The sequence below is a fragment of the Ranitomeya imitator genome, chromosome 6 (assembly GCF_032444005.1).
Source record: "Ranitomeya imitator isolate aRanImi1 chromosome 6, aRanImi1.pri, whole genome shotgun sequence".
In the NCBI taxonomy this organism is placed as follows: domain Eukaryota; kingdom Metazoa; phylum Chordata; class Amphibia; order Anura; family Dendrobatidae; genus Ranitomeya; species Ranitomeya imitator.
Window position 1 is genome coordinate 56855769 of NC_091287.1, and position 24256 is coordinate 56880024.

Below are 24256 nucleotides of genomic sequence, written 5' to 3' on the forward strand. Positions count from 1 at the left end.
CTATCAGGTCATTTTCAGTGCTCTTAACCACCAGGTCCATTGTGGTTCTAAATCACCAGTTCATAACAGTACTGGAGGCCCAAAGTACTACTGCTTCTCAATAGAGGGAAAAGAGAAGTTCTGAGACCATTTTTTTTCTTTGCACTGTGTTTTGTCTTTCTTTTCCCCTAGACATTTGGGTGGTTCAGGACACAGGTGTAGTGATGGACATTAAAGGCCTGTCTTCTTGTGTGGATCATCTCACTGCAAGAGTACAAAATATTCAAGACTTTGTGGTTCAGAATTCTATGTTAGAACCTAGAATTCCTATTCCTGATTTGTTTTCTGGAGATAGAGCTAAGTTTCTGAGTTTTAAAAATAATTGTAAACTATTTCTGGCTTTGAAACCCCGCTCCTCTGGTGACCCAGTTCAACAAGTTAAGATCATTATTTCTTTATTACGTGGCGACCCTCAAGACTGGGCATTTTCCCTTGCGCCAGGAGATCCTGCATTATGTGATATTGATGCATTTTTTCTGGCGCTCGGATTGCTGTATGATGAACCTAATTCAGTGGATCAGGCAGAGAAAAATTTGCTGGCTCTGTGTCAGGGTCAGGATGAGGTAGAGATATATTGTCAGAAGTTTAGGAAGTGGTCTGTGCTCACTCAATGGAATGAATGTGCGCTGGCAGCAATTTTCAGAAAGGGTCTCTCTGAAGCCCTTAAGGATGTCATGGTGGGATTTCCTATGCCTGCTGGTCTGAATGAGTCTATGTCTTTGGCCATTCAGATCGATCGACGCTTACGTGAGCGTAAAACTGTGCACCATTTGGCGGTATTATCTGAGCATAAACCTGAGCCTATGCAATGTGATAGGACTTTGACCAGAGCTGAACGTCAAGAACACAGACGTCGGAATGGGCTGTGTTTTTACTGTGGTGATTCCACTCATGCTATCTCCGATTGTCCTAAGCGCACTAAGCGGTTCGCTAGGTCTGCCACCATTGGTACGGTACAGTCGAAATTTCTTTTGTCCGTTACTTTGATCTGCTCTTTGTCATCCTATTCTGTCATGGCATTTGTGGATTCAGGCGCTGCCCTGAATTTGATGGACTTGGAGTATGCTAGGCGCTGTGGGTTTTTCTTGGAGCCCTTGCAGTATCCTATTCCATTGAGAGGAATTGATGCTACGCCTTTGGCCAAGAATAAGCCTCAGTACTGGACCCAACTGACCATGTGCATGGCTCCTGCGCATCAGGAGGATATTCGCTTTTTGGTGTTGCATAATCTGCATGATGTGGTCGTGTTGGGGTTGCCATGGCTACAAGTCCATAACCCAGTATTGGATTGGAAATCTATGTCTGTGTCCAGCTGGGGTTGTCAGGGGGTACATGGTGATGTTCCATTTCTGTCTATTTCATCATCCACCCCTTCTGAGGTCCCAGAGTTCTTGTCAGATTACCGGGATGTATTTGATGAGCCCAAGTCCAATGCCCTAACTCCGCATAGGGATTGCGATTGTGCTATCGATTTGATTCCTGGTAGTAAATTTCCTAAAGGTCGACTGTTTAATTTGTCTGTGCCTGAGCACGCCGCTATGCGGAGTTACGTAAAGGAATCCTTGGAGAAGGGTCATATTCGTCCGTCGTCGCCATTGGGAGCAGGGTTCTTTTTTGTGGCCAAGAAGGATGGTTCGTTGAGACCTTGTATTGATTACTGCCTTCTAAATAAAATCACAGTCAAATTTCAGTACCCCTTGCCGCTGCTGTCTGATTTGTTTGCTCGGATTAAGGGGGCTAATTGGTTCACCAAGATAGATCTTCGTGGTGCGTATAATCTTGTGCGTATTAAACAGGGCGATGAATGGAAAACAGCATTTAATACGCCCGAGGGCCATTTTGAGTACCTGGTTATGCCATTCGGGCTTTCCAATGCTCCATCAGTATGTCAGTCCTTTATGCATGACATCTTCCGAGAGTACCTGGATAAATTCCTGATTGTATACTTGGATGATATTTTGGTCTTCTCGGATGATTGGGAATCTCACGTGAAGCAGGTTAGAATGGTGTTCCAGGTCCTGCGTGCGAATTCTTTGTTTGTGAAGGGGTCAAAGTGTCTCTTTGGTGTTCAGAAGGTTTCATTTTTGGGTTTCATTTTTTCCCCTTCTACTATCGAGATGGACCCTGTTAAAGTTCAGGCCATTTATGATTGGACTCAGCCGACATCTCTGAAGAGTCTGCAAAAGTTCCTGGGCTTTGCTAATTTTTATCGTCGCTTCATCAATAATTTTTCTAGTATTGCTAAACCGTTGACTGATTTAACCAAGAAGGGTGCTGATGTGGTCAATTGGTCTTCTGCTGCTGTGGAAGCTTTCAGGAGTTGAAGCGTCGTTTTTCTTCTGCCCCTGTGTTGTGCCAGCCAGATGTTTCACTCCCGTTCCTGGTCGAGGTTGATGCTTCTGAGATTGGAGCAGGGGCTGTTTTCTTGCAAAGAAGTTCTGATGGTTCGGTGATGAAACCATGTGCCTTCTTTTTCAGGAAGTTTTCGCCTGCTGAGCGTAATTATGATGTTGGCAATCGAGAGTTGCTGGTCATGAAGTGGGCATTCGAGGAGTGGCGTCATTGGCTTGAAGGAGCTAAGCATCGCGTGGTGGTCTTGACTGATCACAAGAACTTGACTTATCTCGAGTCTGCCAAACGGTTGAATCCTAGACAGGCTCGTTGGTCGCTGTTTTTCTCCCGTTTTGACTTTGTGGTTTCGTACCTTCCGGGCTCTAAGAATGTGAAGGCGGATGCCCTGTCTAGGAGTTTTGTGCCCGACTCTCCGGGTTTGCCTGAGCCGGCAGGTATTCTCAAAGAAGGGGTAATTTTGTCTGCCATCTCCCCTGATTTGCGGCGGGTGCTGCAAAAATTTCAGGCTAATAGACCTGACCGTTGCCCAGCGGAGAAACTGTTTGTCCCTGATAAATGGACGAGTAGAGTTATCTCTGAGGTTCATTGTTTGGTGTTGGCTGGTCATCCTGGAATCTTTGGTACCAGAGATTTGGTGGCTAGATCCTTTTGGTGGCCGTCTCTGTCGCGGGATGTGCGTTCGTTTGTGCAGTCCTGTGGGATTTGTGCTCGGGCTAAGCCCTGCTGTTCTCGTGCCAGTGGGTTGCTTTTGCCCTTGCCAGTCCCGAAGAGGCCCTGGACACATATCTCTATGGATTTTATTTCGGATCTCCCTGTCTCTCAAAAGATGTCGGTCATCTGGGTGGTTTGTGATCGCTTCTCTAAGATGGTCCATTTGGTACCCTTGTCTAAATTGCCTTCCTCCTCTGATTTGGTGCCATTGTTTTTCCAGCATGTGGTTCGTTTACATAGCATTCCGGAGAACATCGTTTCTGACAGAGGTTGCCAGTTTGTTTCGAGGTTTTGGTGAGCCTTTTGTGCTAGGATGGGCATTGATTTGTCTTTTTCCTCGGCTTTCCATCCTCAGACAAATGGCCAAACTGAACGAACCAATCAGACCTTGGAAACATATTTGAGATGTTTTGTTTCTGCTGATCAGGATGATTGGGTGTCCTTTTTGCCGTTGGCTGAGTTCGCCCTTAATAATCGGGCCAGCTCGGCTACTTTGGTTTCGCCGTTTTTCTGCAATTCTGGTTTCCATCCTCGTTTCTCTTCAGGGCAGGTTGAGTCTTCGGACTGTCCTGGTGTGGATACTGTGGTGGATAGGTTGCAGCAGATTTGGACTCATGTAGTGGACAATTTGACATTGTCCCAGGAGAAGGCTCAACGTTTCGCTAACCGCAGGCGCTGTGTGGGTCCCCGACTTCGTGTTGGGGATTTGGTTTGGTTGTCGTCTCGTTATATTCCTATGAAAGTTTCCTCTCCTAAGTTTAAGCCTCGTTTCATTGGTCCGTATAGGATTTCTGAGGTTCTTAATCCTGTGTCTTTTCGTTTGACCCTCCCAGCTTCTTTTTCCATCCATAATGTATTCCATAGGTCATTGTTGCGGAGATACGTGGAACCTATGGTTCCATCCGTTGATCCTCCTGCCCCGGTTTTGGTTGAGGGGGAGTTGGAGTATATAGTGGAGAAGATTTTGGATTCTCGTATTTCGAGACGGAAACTCCAGTACCTGGTTAAGTGGAAGGGTTATGGTCAGGAAGATAATTCCTGGGTCTTTGCCTCTGATGTTCATGCTGCCGATCTGGTTCGTGCCTTTCATTTGGCTCATCCTGGTCGGCCTGGGGGCTCTGGTGAGGGTTCGGTGACCCCTCCTCAAGGGGGGGGGGGTACTGTTGTGAATTCTGTGGTCAGGCTCCCTCCTGTGGTCATGAGTGGTACTTTGGCTGGTTCTGTCCATGAGCTTCCTTTGGTGGATGTGAGTGGGGCTGCGGCTTCTGAGTTTCCTTCCTCAGGTGACGAGGTTAAGTCGTTAGGTGCTGTTCTATTTAACTCCACCTAGTTCTTTGTTCCTGGCCTCCAGTCAATGTTCCAGTGTTGGTCTTGCTCTCTCCTGGATCGTTCTTGTGGCCTGTCTGCCCTGCATAAGCTAAGTTCTGCTTGTGTTACTTTTGTTTGCTATTTTTTCTGTCCAGCTTGCTATATTGGTTTGTTTTGCTTGCTGGAAGCTCTGGGACGCAGAGGGAGCACCTCCGTACCGTTAGTCGGTGCGGAGGGTCTTTTTGCGCCCTCTGCGTGGTTTGTTTGTAGGTTTTTGTGCTGACCGCAAAGCTATCTTTCCTATCCTCGGTCTATTCAGTAAGTCGGGCCTCACTTTGCTAAAATCTATTTCATCTCTGTGTTTGTATTTTCATCTTTACTCACAGTCATTATATGTGGGGGGCTGCCTTTTCCTTTGGGGAATTTCTCTGAGGCAAGGTAGGCTTATTTTTCTATCTTCAGGCTAGCTAGTTTCTCAGGCTGTGCCCGAGGCGCCTAGGTCTGGTCAGGAGCGCTCCACGGCTACCTCTAGTGTGGTGTGAATGGATTAGGGATTGCGGTCAGCAGAGTTCCCACGTCTCAGAGCTCGTCCTATGTTATTAGTAACTATCAGGTCATTTTCAGTGCTCTTAACCACCAGGTCCATTGTGGTTCTAAATCACCAGTTCATAACACTTCCCTCACCCGCGATTTTCGGGGTGACAGGTTCCCTTTAAAGATAGGTATGCAGAATGGAATTTGGCCCGTCGCATTGCGTCGGGCCGAGATTCCGACGCTAGCGTTGTTAACGCCGCACAACGGGTGCAGCGGATGCATTTCTCCGGCGCATCCGCTGCCCCATTGTGAGTTGCGGGGAGGTGGGGGCGGCCATTTTCCCAAAGCCGAGATGCAAACTCGGCTATGGGAAAATGGCCGCCGCGATCTCTAATGCGCACGCGCGGCATCCCGCGGCCATTTTCCTGAAGCCCCGTGCAGCAGAGCACTCGATCTGCGCACGCGCGGCCCCAGGAAGATGGCCGCCCCCACCGATGCAAGGGATTACAGCGCAGATCGCGCGCTGTGTCTTCACCACTACACCACTACGCCACCAACGTAAAGCTGAGGAAGAACCACCGATGTCACCACGCCCTCCCGACCTGACCAGCCTGATTGACAGGCGAAAACGGCGACTTTGGTAAGTTATTTCTCAGCATACATGGGGAATCGGGGTACACTACATACACTATAGGAACACACAGCGCAGGCCCTATTTAACAGTATTTATAGCTCAATCTCAAAAAACGGGGTGACAGGTTCCCTTTAATGGCTTTCACCCAGCTTTCCCAGGGCTGTACTGACAGGAATCTATTGAAGTAGAGATAGTATTTCACTGACAGAACATTTGTTTTATTGTGAGATTGTAATTTATTGTGTTGTGCTTTGTGTTGGTGTGAAGCATCCATTAATCTGAGATTAGGATTTTCTGCTGTGGGGACGGAAGGGACACACAAAATCTGACAGAATTGAAAGGGGAACTCGGATTTGTCAGACGCTGCTGGCAGTTTCTCTCTTCCACTAACTTCAGTACATTTCCAGAGCTCGGGAGGGGGAAGGGAGAGCTCCGCCCCCTGCTGGAATGAATGCTACTAAGTGAAGTAAACAAGACAGACGCCATTTTGTGACGCTGAGAAGGAGGGGGTTTGTGTGAGGTAATTTACAGGGACATTGTAATTAAAACTGTAGTCCGGCTACGTGCTCAGCTCCTGTCAGTGGTTCCTCGGCTATTGAACTGCGCCACAGGGCAGTGACAGACAGGTCTGACAAGCATGTGACCTTTCACACGGATTCATGAAGACGAGGTAGGCACACAAAATGGAGACTCCGCGTTATATCGACCACCGTCATAACTCATTTACACACGTGCGCTCTGTGATACTTTATTAAACAACATGAACCATCTAACAGCACGGCTCTTTCTATAGCAAACGAAAAAAAAGAAAAAAGCTGGCACCACAGAGCGCTGCGCTCTGCATCTCACAAGCGCTCTCAGCGGTCACTGACCGCACTGTAACTGTCTCCACACTCGTTCCCTTCTTATATACCTAGCTAAAAATAGCTAGTCCCTCCCCTCTCAGAACAGGTGGGGGCTTGAAATTTCGAATCTGACCAATCGCGCCGCTTGTTACGAAATGATTTCGTCACGCCAGAGGCTTCCCTAGAACGCCGACCGCGACGATTGGTCCTCCTAGAAAAACGCTGAAGGAAGCTGTTGAAAGCCGATTGGTTGCTGTACTGAGCCGGCGTAATAGGATCACGTGGGGGAGGAGGGGGGAAGGCTTGGCTGGCTTGGAAGGTTTGAATAGGGAAGTTTTGCAGGGGTTTACATTCGCAGTCACTTCAGTGTTTGCAAATATTGTCAGCACCACTGAGCGAGTCCCCGGCTCCAGGAGGAGTCACAGGCTGCTGCTGCTGCTGTGTGCTGGCTCTGATTGCTGGGCAATGACATTTGCATGAAAACCTGGAGCAGTTCTCCTGATTGTCGCCTGCCCTACTGCTGCTGCTGGGATCTGTGCACTTCACAAGCTCTGGATTATAGATTGATTATTGCAACATTTATGGTAGCAGATCTGAGTTCTTGAAGAAATCCTGTAGATCCTCTTGTGTTAGAATTGTCTCTGCTCCCATAGATCATGGATGTTCTCCCAATGTGCAGCATCTTCCAGGAGCTGCAGATCGTGCATGACACCGGCTACTTCTCTGCCCTGCCATCCCTGGAGGAGTACTGGCAACAGGTAACCAGCTGCAGCCCATGCCCCCTCTCTGGGGGGGGGGAAATATTATATATATAATAATGTATAATATGCACGTGCATGTATGCGAATATCTATAATTAATTCTGTTTTGTGTATATATATATACATATACATTATACACACAAATAATATAATATATATTTTATGTATATGTGTGTGTATATATAATATGTATATACATATGTAAATATAATAATAAAAAAAAAGTATGTGTGTGTGTATATATATAGAGAGAGGGATATATATATATATATATATATATATATATATATATAATTCTCTCCTGTCCTGTATACACGCACGCCCCACGTTCTCCCCACACTATCTCCGTGCATGGCGTGATTTGCGGTGACAGCTCGGTGCAGCCTCAGTCGAGCACAGCTTGGGTTTCACTAGTATCCGTGCAGCCATTTGGCCAAACTTTATCATTGCAAATATTCCAAGCGGCACAGCTGGGGCTTGTCATCTAAAGCCAGCGCCGTGCCAAGGGTTATTCCCGTCATTTTGCATTGATAGATCCTTCCGAATAATAACCGTTCTGTACAAAAAAAAAAAGAACCCCATCAGTCTTATGTGTCATGTGTTTTGATGACTTCTCCCCCATTTCCTTCATTCCTACCCCCCGTTTCTCCTATAACTTGTAGCGTTGCGGAAGGTTTTATTCTGACCACAGGCGGTATTATTTATGCAGAGATCAGCCACTATTTTGCCACTTCTCGGTCAGCTGGTTATTTGGGCTGTCTGATGACTTCTCGCTCAATGGCGGTGCGCTTTTTTAATATCCCCCCCCCCCCCCCCGCTCGTCACTTATTAATGTATACACAATGGCGGTCCGATGTCTGTCATTGTCCCTTATCCTCTATTGATGTGGACTTTATAATAAAACGAAGCCATCAGATGTCTGAGTGTTTGTGGAGCTGCACACTAAAGTGCTCCAGCCTTCACATTCCTGCTTGATTGTGTGCTCCCCCTCCTCCTCCTCCTTGTCTTCTTCTTCGTCGTCTTCTTCTTCTTCCTTGGCCATCAAAGAGGCAGATCTTGTGTGTGCGAGATTGAAATTGATCTCAGTGGCTTCCTTGGGGCATTTTAGATGCGGGCACGGAGCCAGGTCTCCTTCCCAGAAGCCTGCAGAGACATTTAAAGTATCACAGAGCCCATCTCTCGGTCTCCACACGTATTTGCATAATGGCGAATATAAAGCAGCTAGATTATTAAAGTTTAACAACATCAAAATCAATTGTCGTCTTTATGACCCCCCCCTCCACAATCCCCTCCACCCACCATCTTCTTCCACCGCCGAGAATCAATAAAATGCATTTTCTCATCTGAACAGCAAAGCAATTGTCTAATTATAGGGGAAAAAAACAAAAACGTAAGCATTGATCTCTATAGTTCGTCTTCTCGTCGCAACGTTGATGTTAGCTTTTATCACTGAGAAGAAGAAGAAGAAGAACGCGAGAGGAAATGGAAGAGCGCAGGAAAAAAAATAAAAAAGTGCCCTGGGATCCCTCCTGGGGCCGGCAGATCACTGGGGAAACATGCGTGGTATTTTGATGGCTTGTGTCTGCAGGCCACACGGATGATCTCAGCGACCAGTTTTGCAGGAGAAAAAATCAAAACATGGTTGACATTTTAAGGGACGGAAAATATAGATATATATGTATGTATTTTTATATTTTTTTAAAGAATGGGCACAAGGTTTAAAAAATTAATTTCAATTAGATATGCAATGTATCTACACTTATCAGCAGTCTCGGAGCTTCTAAAAAGGAAGTCTTTTTCATTTTCGTTTTTTTTTTTTTTTTTTTTCTTGTTCCTCCTTCCAGCATAACGCGAAAGGAATGCAGATGACTCATCCGGTTATACTGTTGGCCAGCAGAATAAATTCTTGTTCCATTGTATGGTGTCCAGAAGAGTATAAAAGAGAAAAGGGCCCTTGTACACAAAAAAAATAAAAAAAATAAAAATATATATGTATATATGTACGTTACAGTGTATGTAGATGGCGCTTTGCTTCCCTAATTTTGGTGCAGCTTTGCTATTTCCATGTATGGTTGTTCTGCAAATGTCATTTTGCAAGATCAGTATCTAAAAGGAAGTAGTCGTAACCAGCGCGCTCAGGCTAGAGCTAGATGGTGTCATTCATCGCAAAAAGAAAAAAAAAACAATTGTACGTTCTCCATAAATGTTCTCAAATTGTAACCGTGCGAAATTGAAAAAAAGGTAAAACTTTATTTTTAAATCCGTTTTTTTTTCTTCTTCTTATTTGACCTCTTAGACTTGCCTGGAACTAGAGCGCTACCTGCAGAGCGAGCCTTGCTACGTGTCGGCCTCCGAATTTAAATTCGACGGGGAAGACGAGCTTTGGACCAAATTTATTCTGGCGTGTGAGAAAAAGGAGGAGCCCGACCCCGAAATTATCCGCATCAAAACGGAGGACATCTCTGACAGTCAAAACCTAGAGACCTATAGTTTGAACTCTGATGTCAGCAGTGAATTATCCGACAGCTCGGAAGAGCTATCGCCGACTTCCAAATTTACCTCGGACCCCATTAGTGACATGGTGATCAAATCTGAACCTTTTAGTTCGTCCGTCACTTCTACTCCGCCGTCATCGCCAGAGCAGGGTAAGGAATCGCCCCATCATTTGTGGAATACCATCACCGGGGAGCTCTTTTCACCTGGGAAAATGCGCCCTGGGTCATTTATAAAGACTCTAGATCAAGGTAGCCCGACCAGCGGAGGAGAAACGTCGCCGGACGGCAGGAAACGCGTCCACAAGTGTCACTTCAATGGCTGCAAGAAAGTTTACACCAAGAGCTCGCATCTTAAAGCACATCAGCGCACTCATACAGGTCAGTGCTGGTCTCACCTTCAGAAAGGGACTCGAAAGGAGGGAATCCCCAGCTGTAATGGGATTGCACAACCACAGGGTGTAGACCCAAAGTCCGTCAGGGACGTCACCAGGAATCCTCCTGTGGATATGCACTTCCTCATTCTATCCTGTAGGGAGGTTGGATCTATGGCGAGACTAGAAGAATACATATCCATCCCATCTCTTCAGCCTTTTCCTTGTAAAAATATTGTCACCGGAACTATTAAGGAATGTTCAAGGCAAATTGTTTTTTGTTTTTTCTCCTAAACTTTTGGTTAAAGCGTGAAAACTGCAAGGATACAGCTGAACGTAGCACCATGTTTCTATAGATGGGCCGTTTTGCGTAATAGTTTTTATTTCATTTTTTGCTTTTTCCGTATTAGAGCCTGTATCGTTCATAATTGGGGTCATTATTGAAGAATAATATTTACATTTTAGTTGTATTGGATACTTTTCTGCACATGATACGTCGATGGCGACCATACTCAATCACTCGATAGTGTTGTCAGTGTCTAGTTATTCAGTCGGAGGTTACTTCCCCCTGGAGTCTTGTCAAGTTTTTTTTTTTTTCATCTCGATTAAGTAAAGACAATGATGGGTCTTGTTTATGGCGTAGCTACCAAAACCATGTAATGAGATCACCTGTTTGCATTTCTGCCGTGACTTTCGCTGCACCTATTTGTTCAGTTGCAGGTAGGAATTCAGAATCACTCTTCCTTAACCCTTTCGCTTTTTTTTTTTTTTTTTTTCTTTTGCAGGAGAGAAGCCTTACAGATGTTCTTGGGAAGGTTGTGCGTGGCGATTTGCAAGAAGTGATGAACTGACCAGACACTTCCGAAAACACACCGGTGCCAAACCATTTAAGTGCACGCATTGTGACAAGTAAGACTCCTCTACCAAGCGGCTAATTATACTTTTCAAAGAAAAAATGCACATAGACCTTTATAACAGGTGGACGTACATGCTCAGCCGAGAATGTATGTAAGGGGGCAGGAGAGATGGTTAATGGCTGAGCTCTAGTTTGGGGTGTATAGTCAGCTTGAATTGGTCCCATCTTTAGAAGCTATCACTTATCTGTGTGTTGGGTGATAACTTGCTGATCGATGGGGGTCCGAAAGCCCTTTTCCCGTAAACGGGGCTTTGCAAAAGCTCTGTCTGATTGGACATGCGCATCTCCACTTCATTAATTCTCTTTTGAAGTGTCTGAGATGGCCGAGTAAGACAGCTTTCTCCTGCAGTCCCGTTGAAAATGAAAGGACCTGTGGTGTGCAATGTTATCAGATGGAGCAATGCAGAGCCCCATTCTCTGAATCGGTGGAGGTCCAGGGTTTGGTATGAATGTAGTGGGGGTGTGCATGCCGGGACACTGCTCCATTGAGATGTGGCAATGAAGAGCCCATTCCCAGAATCCATGCAGGTCCCATGGTTTGGACTGAATGGCGAGGGGAAGTGCATAACAGGCCACCACTCTATTCAGATGAGTCAGTGCCGAGCCCCGTTATCGGTATCGATAGGGGTCCCATGGTTTGGAGCGGGGATTGCATGACTGGGCACTGGAATCGATGGAGGTCCCAGGGTTTGGACTAAATGGATTGGGGGTTAGTATACCAGGCCATCATTCCATTCAGATGGGGAGTTGCAGAATTGATGGGGGTCCCAAGGTTTGGACTGAATGGAGAGGGGTTTAGGCTAGGTTCACATTGCGTTAGTGGGTATCCGCTAACGGAATCTGTTACGTAGTGCCACTAACGCAATGTAACAGATCCGTTAGCGCACCCATTGACCGCAGTGTATGTAACGCATCCCATTTTTGGCATGCGTTAGCGATGTTCCGTTATTTTGTGACGGACCTCGAACGCTGTCTGCAGCGTTTTTGGGTCCGTTCTCGCTAGCGCAGATCGGGCATCTGCACTAGCGCGATTGCTAAACGCGATCCCTTTTTGGACATTGCGTTAACGCAGTCCGTTAGCGTATGCGCTAAACGGACTGCACAAACGCAATGTGAACCTAGCCTTAGCGTACCAGGCCATCATTCCTTTCACATGGGGCGATGCAAAGCCCCATTCTCAGAATTGATGGGGTTTCCAGGGTTTGGACTGAATGGAGTGGGGGTTAGCGTACCAGGCCATTGGTTCCATTCAGATGGGGAGATGCAAAGCCCCATTCTCAGAATCAATGGGGTTCCCAGGGCTTGGACTGAATGGACTGGGGGTTAGCATACCAGGCCATTGGTTCCATTCAGATGGGGAGATGCAAAGCCCCATTCTCAGAATCGATGGGGTTCCCAGGGCTTGGACTGAATGGACTGGGGGTTAGCATACCAGGCCATTGGTTCCATTCAGATGGGACAGTGCAGCGGCCCATTGTCGCAATGACAGCTGGGACCCACGCCAGTCGGTAGGAATTGTGCTTTAATGTTGTTTTTATCCTAGTCATGGTGACCACTGCTGACACTGCTTGTTTCTCTCCTCCAGATGTTTTTCCAGGTCAGATCACTTGGCTCTGCACATGAAGCGACACATATGAATGAATGAGGAAGTCCCGTGATGAAAAGCGACTTCAAGGTTGAAATGCCTTGTGCAAGGGATGCGAGTTCCAGCCAAAGCATGCCAATTTGCACCCTAACCAGTTGCCTTCAAGACCTCACTTCTCCAAGGGGCTTTGCAGGGCTTATCAATCGTGTAAGATGCGGCATAGCAACCATACAGTGCTACTTCTGGAGCTGACTGGGCCCGTGCACTATTGGTGCTTAATCTTCTGAGTGGCTGAACTAAGCCGTCGCCGTGAGCATGTGCACTGAGAATGTTAATGTTTGGGTGACTGAATGGTGAAAAGGAGCCAATGTCTGAATGTGGAAGACCTCGTTTTTTTTTTTTTTTTTTATGTTTAGTCTGGTTGAGTTCAGATGCGAGGGATTAGGAAAAAAAAAATGTTTAAAATTAAAGTGACAAAAAAAAATATATAAAATAAACGGTTTGAATGTTTTGTATGCTATTGCATACTCTTGTTATATGGGACAACCATCAATCATTTTACTTGGCGGGGGTGGGGTGACTTCTAATAAGAAGGAAACCATGATTTCCCCCCCAAAAGGAGATGATCCCTTTCCTGTGTGAGAGGAGCTTTTGTTGTCTGGTGCAGCTATTAAACGTGCAATGTGTCAAGTAGCTTGTTGATACTGGCTACAACGATTGTTTGTAACGCATTGTATAAGCTGTGTATTTACAATTATAACACAACTATAACTTCATTATAATAGAAAGGTATTGCATGGTTCCGGGGAAATGTGTACGCTTCTCCATAATTTAATCAGGACTGCAGTTATGATTCCAGTTGAGAGCAGCTAAAATACAATTGGTCTGTTGTTACATTACTTATGTATAGAATGAAAACAAAAAAAAAAATAACAAAAAAAAAGTGGAAGAAACCACTATAGCTTAAAACTGATTTTTTCTCATGCAGCTAATTTTTTCTATTATTTATGCCTTGAGGACTAATTTCCGGTTTTTCTAGCTGTTAACGCACTGTTGTCCTTAAAAAATGGTGCCTTATGCAAGTGGCCTTCTCCAGTAATGGATGGGGGTCAGATACAGGGGTTTAAGTGATGTAAGCTTACTTAAGGCTCTGTTGTCACCCAGGGGTGTAATTTTTATTTTTTTTTCTTTATCCTTTTAAACACGGGTTTTAATGTCACAAAATGGTGCAAGATTTTTATTTGTTTGTTAAATCCATAGCATTTAGTATCCTCCTTTGACTGGTTGGGAATTTCTGATATTAGCGGCTCCATATCGCACCATTTTATTAAACCACATAGTAAAAAAAAGGAAAAAAAAATCATAGAATATGGCCTAAAATTGCATTTGGGCTTTTAGAACCCAGACTAAAGCTTTGTTTTAGCTTTATAGAACCCAGCCTAAGGGAAGAGTCAAATATGAGTGACTGCATGTTTTTCTATGCATGGGTCGCTGTCAGGAGAGGCGACGGCCAGTCTGAGCATTGCGTTGCAATCTTCTTCCAAGTTATACAGCTATGTGACTCTTCCGTAAAGCTGCATTTTGGGCCTTTAGAACCCAGCCTAAAGCTTCATTTTGGGCCTTTAGAACCCAGCCTAACACTGTTTCGGCTCTTTAAAACCCAGCCTAAAGCTGCTCCTTGGGCCTTTACAATCCAGCCTAAAGCTGCGCCTTGGGCCTTTAGGACCCGGCCTAAAGCTGCTCCTTGGGCCTTTAAAATCCAGCCTAAAGCTGCGCCTTGGGCCTTTAGGACCCAGCCTAAAGCTGCGCCTTGGGCCTTTAGGACCCAGCCTAAAGCTGCGCCTTGGGCCTTTAGGACCCAGCCTAAAGCTGCGCCTTGGGCCTTTAAAACCCAGCCTAAAGCTGCGCCTTGGGCCTTTAAAACCCAGCCTAAAGCTGTGTTTTAAGCTTTTAGTACTCAGCCAAAGGGAAGAGTTGGACCTGAGCGTGACTACGTGTATTTCTATGCAGCTATCACTCCCAGGTCTGACTCTCCCCTAAAGCCGTGTTTGGGCCTTTAGAACCCAGCCTAACACTTATTATTGCTTTATGGCACTTTTGTGTATATTTGTGTCTTTTCTTTCCTGTACTCTGTTGATCGCTCATGTTATCTGCTTCTCAGAACACCGATCTGTTCAGAGCTATCGCTTACACCTTGCTCTACATGAAACTTGCACAAATGTATTCGTACATGCACTTAATATGTAAACCGCTCATATACTTGTCAAGGTACAAAATGTGTTTGTTTGGAAGGATAACTCTTAAATATTTTTTTTTTTTAACCTTTTTTTTTTTTTTTTTCTTTTTTAATTTAAATCCCATATCCACCAAAGCAAATGTAAAACTGGCAACATATTTTTCTTTTATTTTTTTTTTTCCGTCTCCGCAACACAATGCGATAAACGTGCACTCTATAGCTGAACATTTACTAGAGCTATAGCATTTTTAGGAGGACTTTTTATTTTTATTTTTTTTTTAAATTCGGGTGCAAGCCTATGTAGTCTTAGGTCACTGATTGTTAAGAGCTGTATTAAGAGTTTGAATATATATATTTTTGTAATATGTTATTTAATGTCTAAACGGAAAAAAGAAAAAAATCCTGTAGAATAAACTTTAAGTTGATATCCTGAGTGTTGTAGTAGATTTTAGCTATCATTTTTTTTTTGTTATTTTCTCATAGTAGAAATTAAAAAGACAAAAAAAAAATTGCAATTTTTTGCAGTAAAATGGATTGGGCCTGCCAAAGATAATGCAGGGTGACTTTCTTCCTTATCGGGCGACCCTTAAAACTTCCGTCTGGGGCATGGTATTGTCTTGCAGGAAGATGCACACATTAAAGACGATATATTCCAATTATTTTTTATTTGTTTTTTTCTTATAGAATACCTAGGTTAAGGCTATGTGCACACGTTCAGGAATTCATGCAGAAAATTCCTGTGGAAATCCGGACATTTCTGCCAGATTTCCGCATGAAATCCGCATGCGTTTTTTTGCGCGGTTTTGACGCGGTCTCTGCGCGGTTTTTTCCGGCCATTTCCCATAGCATTAGACAGTGGGAAATCCGCGAAAAAAACCGCAAAATTATAGAACAGGTTCATTATTTTTCCGCAATGCGTTTTTCATGTGGAAAAACGCACATCATGTGCACAGAAATTGCGGATTTCATTAAAAATGATAGGATGCTTAATGTAAGCAGATTATATGCGGTTTTATAGCATTTTTATAGCGCAAAAACGCTAGAAAACCGCAAATAATCTGCAACGTGTGAACATAGCCTTATATTGGCAAAATGGTTAAATTCAACCCTGGCATGCTGCCCCCTTCCTGGGATTGTGCTGTAGCTGTTAATGACAACTACGATCCTGCTTTTAGCCATGGGAACATATAATGGATCTTGGCATAACCTAGAGTGGGCATACACGGCCTCTGCCTGCCCACTCCATTCTTAAAGGAAACCTGTTTGCATATTTTTACATCTGACAGCAGTGGTGAATCTGTAATGGTTCTTGGTCCCCAATACAAAATACTTATTTGTATATATGATCTGAGTGAGACGGTCATAAGAAATCTAGTGTACAATCCATATGCAAATCAGACAGGAAGTGCATTGGAGGCGTGTCAGTGCACTTGGAAGAACACGTTCTAGTGCAGTGACACGCCCCCAGTGCACTTCCTGCCTGATTTCCATACGGTTTCTACACTCGATTTCTCAAGACCGGCACATCGGATCCTTACAACAAAAGAATCCTTTTTATTGGGGGACAAGTGCCTATACAGCCATATCACTACTTTTTCCATTGTGGAGATCAGCATATACGTTTTGGAGCAGAGCAATCCATTAATTAACATAGTTTTTTTTTTTTTTTATGTTCTTTTATGGGGAAAAAAATGACTATGCCGTCTTTAATGTGTGACTTGCTGTTTATGGCAGTGTTTATACCTTTTTAAAGGTACATTTACTAAAATAGTGTCTTAAACGTATTGGCCTAATAACGAACAGTTTGCTTTTAAACTTACTGTGTAAGTAAATTGTCATTTTCATTTTGGTTTTGGCATAAAACCAGTTAAGCCGGCACCTCCGCTTTTTTTTTTTTTTTTTTTTTTTTTTTATATATATATATATATATATATATATATATATATATATATATATATATATATATATATATATATATATATATATATATCAGATAGTTGTGTGAACATGGCAAAAAAAATAGTCTTTGTATAAGCCAGAGACTAACAGCATTTCTTAACAGGTTTTTTTTTTTTTTCTTCTGTTTTTGAAGTGCTAGAAGTTTTTAGCCATAATAATCACAAGGAGATGAACAAAAGTGCTTGACGTGCACTGGCTTGTCTTGCTTGGAAAATGCCATCGGCATTCATTCAATAGGGTGGATCTCCCATATATGAATGCATATAATTTATTTCATAAGAAAATACACTCTCTGTTCAGGTGATAACTGAGCCTCAGTCAAGCTGAATGGGGGGTGGAATCTACGTTTGCTTGAAATTTGGGGAAAACTTTTTATTAGTGAATATTTTTTTTTTTTTTTAAATTTTTATCTGTTTTTTTTTTTTGTTTGTTTCGAACACCCTGTTAACTGAAGAATCTTTGTAAGATTTTTGTAAAATGAAAACCGTTTTTTTTTTTTCGTTGTTTTACAAGATTTTATTTGAAAATTGTTTTTTTTTTGCAAGATTGTTATATTTCTGTATGAATGTATTTTTTATTGGAATAACATAAAAAAAAAAAAAAGAATTCCTATCAGACTCGCTGTTCTCTTGTGGTTTTTTTATTTCTTGTTCATGTGCTTTTATTGCTAAATTCTCGCCAAATGTTCCAATCTGTCAGAAGGTCTCATGCTTAACATTTGCTTATGTTCCTGATGGAGTGTCCCTACATCTGTGATTTGAAACACAGCTTGTACTTCTTCTTACCAAGATAAATATAGTAAGTGCCCCCTGCTGACGCCATGTGTCCTTATAATACTATATGTACATTTAGCACTGTGGAAAACTGAAAATATACGGTGCTGAAAGATCCATGTTCCCGAATCAGTCCAAAGGAATTAAACAATGCACAGGCACTGGGTGCACGGTTGGTGTGGTCAGCAGATAAGTGTGACTTCCACCTACTTGTTTTCGATCATCCACCTTTCTCTCCTTCTTGTGACACCAGATCTGTCAATCAAGGAAGAAGAGGAGTGTAAAGCCTACTGAAAAGTTTTCCTACAGCAATAATGAACCTATGCTTGTTTTGAACATGCTTGTCTGTTTGTCGACAGACTTCTAGTGGTCTCATCAGAAATGACCACTTTTCAAAATTCGGTTGCAGTGATGATCATTCGATCTCCCCAAGTCTTCCTTTGCAGTTTCCCTGGAAAATTGCTTGTTTTGCTGGAGAAAATTACTTATTATGGCGCCATTTATTCCATGGCGCTTTACATGTGAGGAGGGATATACATAACAAATACAATAATCTTGAAGAAAACGAGTCACCGACTGGTACAGGAGGAGTCACATAAAGATTGGTCTTTCCCTCTTTTATTGACTATGTATCAGAGATATAGTATTGCATTTACATGAAACAACATCCATATGCAAGCACAGCTTCAAGTCCACGACAATGGAGGCTGCTCCTATACTACACCTCGCCATTTAGCTTGGACGGAGTATGGGACCTCCTTTGATGTCTATAACTTTTTAGACAGAGAATGTCTTTAAGACACGAATTTGCAAAATTAAACTTACTTAGGGTATTTCACAAACCCTTGATTATATATTTGCCCGTGAAACTACCGAGTTCAAGTCAAGAGCCCCATGGTCAGACTACCAAATCGAGAGACATGGACGTGTGAAACCTACCTTGGTCGTAGGCAGATGAATTTCCTTTTGGTATACACCTATAAAGAAGATGGTAAAATATATAAAAAAAAAAAAAAGAGACCCCTTGTTTCTGGGTGTAGTATGGCTCCATACTACAGCATCCATAACACTGTACCTATATCATATAGTATTTGTGAAAACCTGTATGTGGCATAGAGGATAGTAGGGTCATGATCGCGGATGACCTGGCTCCATTCATGTCTCTGATGTGGACAGAGCAGTACAGTGCTTGGCTATCTCCATCAGTCCAAATACATTATACGAGGCAGCGGTCGTGAATGAACCTACAACTCCATTTCCAACTGAATTGAAAAGAAATCGGTGTTGGCCAAGCAGTGGAAGACCATACTAATCAAAACTTAATTCATCTTGTGATGGATGATCAACATCTTCCTTGGGGTTTCCTACAAAAGCCAAAGACGTTCTCCCGACTGATTATTGGCTCTAAGTGAAAATCCTCAGATGTACGTTTTTAACCTAGTGAAGTAAATGTTTCCTATATTTAATATATATATGAACCCTATTTCTTCTATGTGGAGTGTCTCTGTGTTCTGTATATTCAGCTGAACAGAGAAGGATGCAACAGGAAGAGTAAGCCATTGCCGCTACCCCCTGCTCTGTATACAAGGCATTAATAAGCACCTGAGGTTAACCAGGTATGTCTGGGAGTTTTCACAATAGGATCGGAATGTTTTTTGTTTACTTTTTAAGTCAAACTGGAAAGACTAAGGTAATTTAGTGTTATAAAATGTCAGTATTACAGTGTCTCATAGCCCTTTCTGCAGGAGACCTGGTTAATGTACTATGATCTGAACAATGGAAATACAAGAATGTGAACGATAATTGCCCATTGCTAATGGACCTTGAAAGTAGTTAAGCAGCATCAATCTATTTATTTTGGATGATGAAAGCTGTGTACTATATTGTTTAAAGAGCTTTAACAGCTTTTTCCCAAGATAATAAATTATTCTCTATCTATACCATAGGGTATACCATACAGATCTCTGGGACTTCCACTGATCCCAAAAAATGGGTCTTTGGGAACATGGCTCGGCAGAGTCCGGTATTCAATGAAACACTGGAAGAACATGCATAAAATATTGTCTATGACACTTACCGTAAGTGAAAGCTTGTCACAGCGCTCAGCTATTTTTGGAGGTACCATAAGGAATAACTTATCTTGAGAATAATCTTTTAAACTGGTCACAGAAGACCCATCAATTTGTATGTAGGATGATAACGTTAACTGACATCAATTCTTACCCATTTCAGCTGAGAGTGACCAAAAAATACTGATATCACTTTTTTGGTGAACAGTAATTTGTTGTCAGCCATCACAAGCAATTGGCCATTTTCATTAAAGGGATATTCCCATATTTATTCAATGGTATTGTCGGAAAATAAAACATTTCCCTTCGTTTCCCTGACAACTGCAATTTTATTTTCTTTTGTTCACAGCTTGTTGCTTTAGTTCTGCTTCAGACATCCATGCAGATCAGTCCGAGTACTTACTGGCTGTTGCTCGGATCGATTTGTATGGATATCTGATGCAGCCCTTTGGATCAGCAGCATTGGCTGGACATGTGTGTGCTTACACGTTCTTTCCAATAGAACTTAGAACTTAAAAGTTTGGGGTTTGTGTCTGGTGCTAAATACCAAACACTGACTTCTCCCGGAAGTCCATTGCAATGTTCAGAGTTCTGGGGAAAGAGTATTTCCATTCTTTTAACAGGGTTAGGGTTCTGGTTCAAATTCAGGTACAGTTCTGGTTCCCCGAACTTTGGAATAAAGTTTTAGTCGGATACTAGAGTCCAAACTTCCACGTGTCTGCTCAACCCTACTTCTAAGCACTGCATCAAATTGCTGGCTGGATTTTACTTCTAGCTACTAATCCTGGCCATCTTCATTGCCCCTGCTCACCTCTGATGCTGCAGAGGCAAAGCTTCCACATGTCGGGAGTACCCAGTTGGCCAACAGAGCAGCGAGCTGCCAAGCAGGAGCGCACCTCCACCAGCAATCAAAAAGCGGAGAGGTGTGGGAATCATGCTCCTGGACAGACGTGAGATATTAGGATAGGCCATTATTGTTTAATCTGTTGCGGTCGGAAAAGAGAAGAACGCCTTACTGCATGCAAAAACATAGTATTCCATACACAATTTTGTCTTTTCCTGGTAATGAAACTCCGTTCTATTCAATTATATAAGAGATGTGAAATATCTGAACTGGGTCTAAATGAGTCATGATGCCTGTACAAACAATGACTAGGGTGTGATGTCTACAGGAGCTCCTCAGACTCTCCATTCAGCTTACAGTAGGAAGACGACCCCTCTTTTATATATAGTTGGGGTGGGGATGAGCTGAGCATCTTGGTCAGGTTTTAAAACTAAAGTGATCAGCATGAAAGTAGCATTACATGCCAGTAATTCAAAAAAATATCCGTCCATGTGTTCTAGAGTGTAGAAGTCCTCTCAAGCTGGCACCCCATCTTCTATGACTTGAGTATGTCCATAAAGGTCATATATGGATAGGGGTTGGTATTTTAAGACAACTTGTTTAAATCCAGGAAAAAAAACTTTTAACTTGGTCTCGAAACCTACGGATGGTGATCATGTAATGATGATATTGTCCTCATGCTCTAGGGAGCTGGAAACAATAAGTAGGAAGACCTAACTGTTTGATTTAGCTGTGGCTTCATCACAAGTCACTTCTGTCATTGTACTCAGAGGAATGTTGGAGGCGGAAGCAGAATTGTTAGAGGTCAAAAAGACAATGGAAGAAAGAAACTGAGTCAAGCGATTGTTTACTAGTTGGGAAAAGTACGTTAAACGTGGGAAGTAGTGAGGTAGGAAATTGGACAAAATTCCACAAACCAGGAAGCAAGTGTAGAGTGTTCCTAAAAAGAAAAACTATTTTGCCTTCATGATTAGTTGTCATTTCCCTTTAAAAATAAACCTGGAAAATGATCTTTAACCTACGGTGTGCACTGCTGAAGCAATCAGCTTGTGCCTACGCAGCACAGAGATTCCAATGTGAGGACTCTCGGCACACCATGGAAGGAGTTTCCTGAGGAGGTACCATGAGCATTCATGTAGCGCACGTACATAGGTGTATACAGCGGCAGAAAGCCACAAGGCAAAACCTCAGTTCAAAAGAATCTTGTTGTTGGGTTACTTCCAGTTTTTCTGCTTAGAAGATGGATGATGACTAAATACACAGCCCATAGAACACAATGGTCTTCTGAATGGCTGCTCAATCTTAGCAGATGATAATCCAGATTAAATCCATTATCAACACAATACAAATATCTGAAAGCAGACAAATAAGGGCAGGATAGATAACGCCTTTGTAAAGCTGTCCGTACACTTTAGATGAACGCTAATTGGTGAGATTGGTTGTCAGTGCAATGTTTATGTCGTTGGTTGTCAATTTCTGTCGTTCGGGGAGAAGAAGGATCAGTATTAGAATACATATTCCTTTGTTCCCAAAGGAGAAGTGCCTGGCAGCGATGCATCTCTCTATCACTACCGAAAAATAATGCACAACCAAATAAGCGTAGTTCTGGCGGAGTCAGGATAGACAGCTGTGAATAATAGCATTTCACTCTATCTCACGCTATTAACACATCTTTCAACGGTAGAGAGAAAAGAAGTGTGAATTATTTGTCCACTATCGGATTAAACTGGCACAAAAAGGCAATATATTACCTATATTTTTTTATTTTTTTTTTATTTACACTTGACATTGAAACATATTTTTTTTCTGTTTCTTTTTTATTTTCCAATTGTAGATTTTTAAAATGTTATTTTCCGTAAATGATTACAAGTGGTAGCAATCCTCCTGAGCTGCTGGTAGTGGCATGCAGAGACATGCTTTATAGCAGCTACTTGGAACAAGGACAACAATAGCCTGGAGGTAATCATTAACTTCTCTGGAAGAGTGTTCTGAGCATGCTCTGTGATGTGTGCAGATGTAATTGTACAGGGAGGGAGGGGAGGGGAGCTGTGACCATGACGTATTGCAAATTGTGCATTTCTGTGTTTTGTAATCCTGCCAATTATGATAATGAGGTGACTCGCAAACATCTGTACAGAATGGGAAGAGTCAGATTATAATACAGCTCACTGGCAAGAATGAAAACTGCAAGTTTTCAACTTAAAAAAAAAAAAAAAATAGATATTAACATAGAAAATTAAAAAAAGCCAAAAAATAGACATTACCAAAAACTGATATATATAGTAGTTTTCCGCCCACTGCAGATAAACATTGGCGCTTGCTGGGCTTTGTGCAACAACGGCGTTTGTCTAAAGTGGGCTGTCTTGCAGCGCTCAGTACCCCCAGGGTCCTGCAAGCGCTGCGATTCTGGTGCAGATCAATGGCTCTGACAGGTAACATCACCAGCAACTGATTGGATCAGGTCCCAATAATGTTAACCCGTTGCTATCTTCTAGATGCCGCAATCAATAGCGATCCCCACATTTAGAAACTAGGGAGAGAGAGGACTGCTTCACTCACCTCTCTGGTGCCCCTGTGATGAGATGTGATCACATCGTTGGGGAGCCGAGGACTGTAATGGCAGCCGGAGGTCTAACAAGCGATCTGCGCGTGTATTGCAATGCATGAGATCAGTGATCAGAAAAATAAAATTTGAACTCCAATATATAGACTACGTAAAAAGTAAAAAAAAAAGTAAATTATTTGTTTAAAATTATGCAGCTGCGGCGACACAAACAAAATCGATGAGCATGCCCAAGATAATCTGAGAACACCCGTGCATGCTCGGAAATCTTGAGTAACACGCACACTTGCTCATCACTAATATTTATGTAAAAAACAAAAAAAAAGTACATATTTTTGGTATTGTGGCATCCAGAGCTATTTGACCTATAAAACTGACACTCTTATTAACCCCTTATTAACCCCCTCCCAAAAATCTGAATAGAAAGCAGTCAAAAAATGTTATGTGCCTGAAAATAGTACCAATAAAAAGTCAATTCATCCCGTAAAAAATAAGTCCTCACATGACTTTGTCAACAGAAATATAGAAAAATGATAGCTCTCAAAAACATGCAAAACTTGTTTTTGTAAAAAAAAGAGTCTTTTCATGTGTGACAGCAGCCAGACATAAAAACGCTATAAATCTGGTATAGCTGTAAACTCACTAATCCAAAGAATAGAGTTGTCTGATCACTTACAGTGCCTTGCGAAATTATTCGCCCCCCTGGAACTTCTCAACCTTTTCCCACATATCATGCTTCAAACACAAATATACCAAATGTTAATTTTTGGTGAAGAATCAACAACTAGTGGAACACAATTGTGAAGTTGAACGAAATTTATTGGTTATTTTACATTTTTGTGGAAATTCAAAAACTGAAAAGTTGGGCGTGCAATATTATTCGGCCCCTTTACTTTCAGTGCAGCAAACTCACTCCAGAAGTTCATTGTGGATCTCTGAATGATCCAATGTTGCCCTAAATGCCTAATGATGATAAATATAATCTACCTGTGTGTAATCAAGTCTCCGTATAAATGCACCTGCTCTGTGATAGTCTCAGGGTTCTGTTTGAAGCACAGAGAGCATCATGAAGACCAAGGAACACAACAGGCAGGTCCGTGATACTGTTGTGGAGAAGTTTAAAGCCGGATTTGGATACAAAATTATTTCCAAAACTTTAAACATCCCAAAGAGCACTGTGCAAAGCAATCATATTGAAATAGAAGGAGTATCATACCACTGCAAATCTACCAAGACCCGGCCGTGCCTCTAAACTTTCATC

General features: G+C 42.7%; 1 protein-coding gene across 1 annotated transcript; it reads left to right on the plus strand.

Moving 5' to 3' along the window:
* Positions 1–6773: 6773 nt before the first annotated feature.
* KLF6 (KLF transcription factor 6) lies at positions 6774–13892 on the plus strand. The gene is made up of 4 exons (XM_069729692.1): positions 6774–7181; positions 9481–10057; positions 10836–10959; positions 12552–13892. Exons 1-4 carry the CDS (start codon positions 7080–7082, stop codon positions 12601–12603), a joined length of 855 nt encoding a protein of 284 aa, XP_069585793.1. The 5' UTR covers positions 6774–7079; the 3' UTR covers positions 12604–13892.
* The last annotated feature ends 10364 nt before the right edge of the window (positions 13893–24256 follow it).

Bases quoted from the DNA above. Each gene is read 5' to 3' on its own strand.
- KLF6 (XM_069729692.1), top strand. From the start codon at position 7,080: ATGGATGTTCTCCCAATGTGCAGCATCTTCCAGGAGCTGCAGATCGTG. The intron at 10,058-10,835 runs GTCAGTGCTGGT...TTTCTTTTGCAG, and splicing joins ACATCAGCGCACTCATACAG to GAGAGAAGCCTTACAGATGT. The intron at 10,960-12,551 runs GTAAGACTCCTC...TCTCTCCTCCAG, and splicing joins AAGTGCACGCATTGTGACAA to ATGTTTTTCCAGGTCAGATC.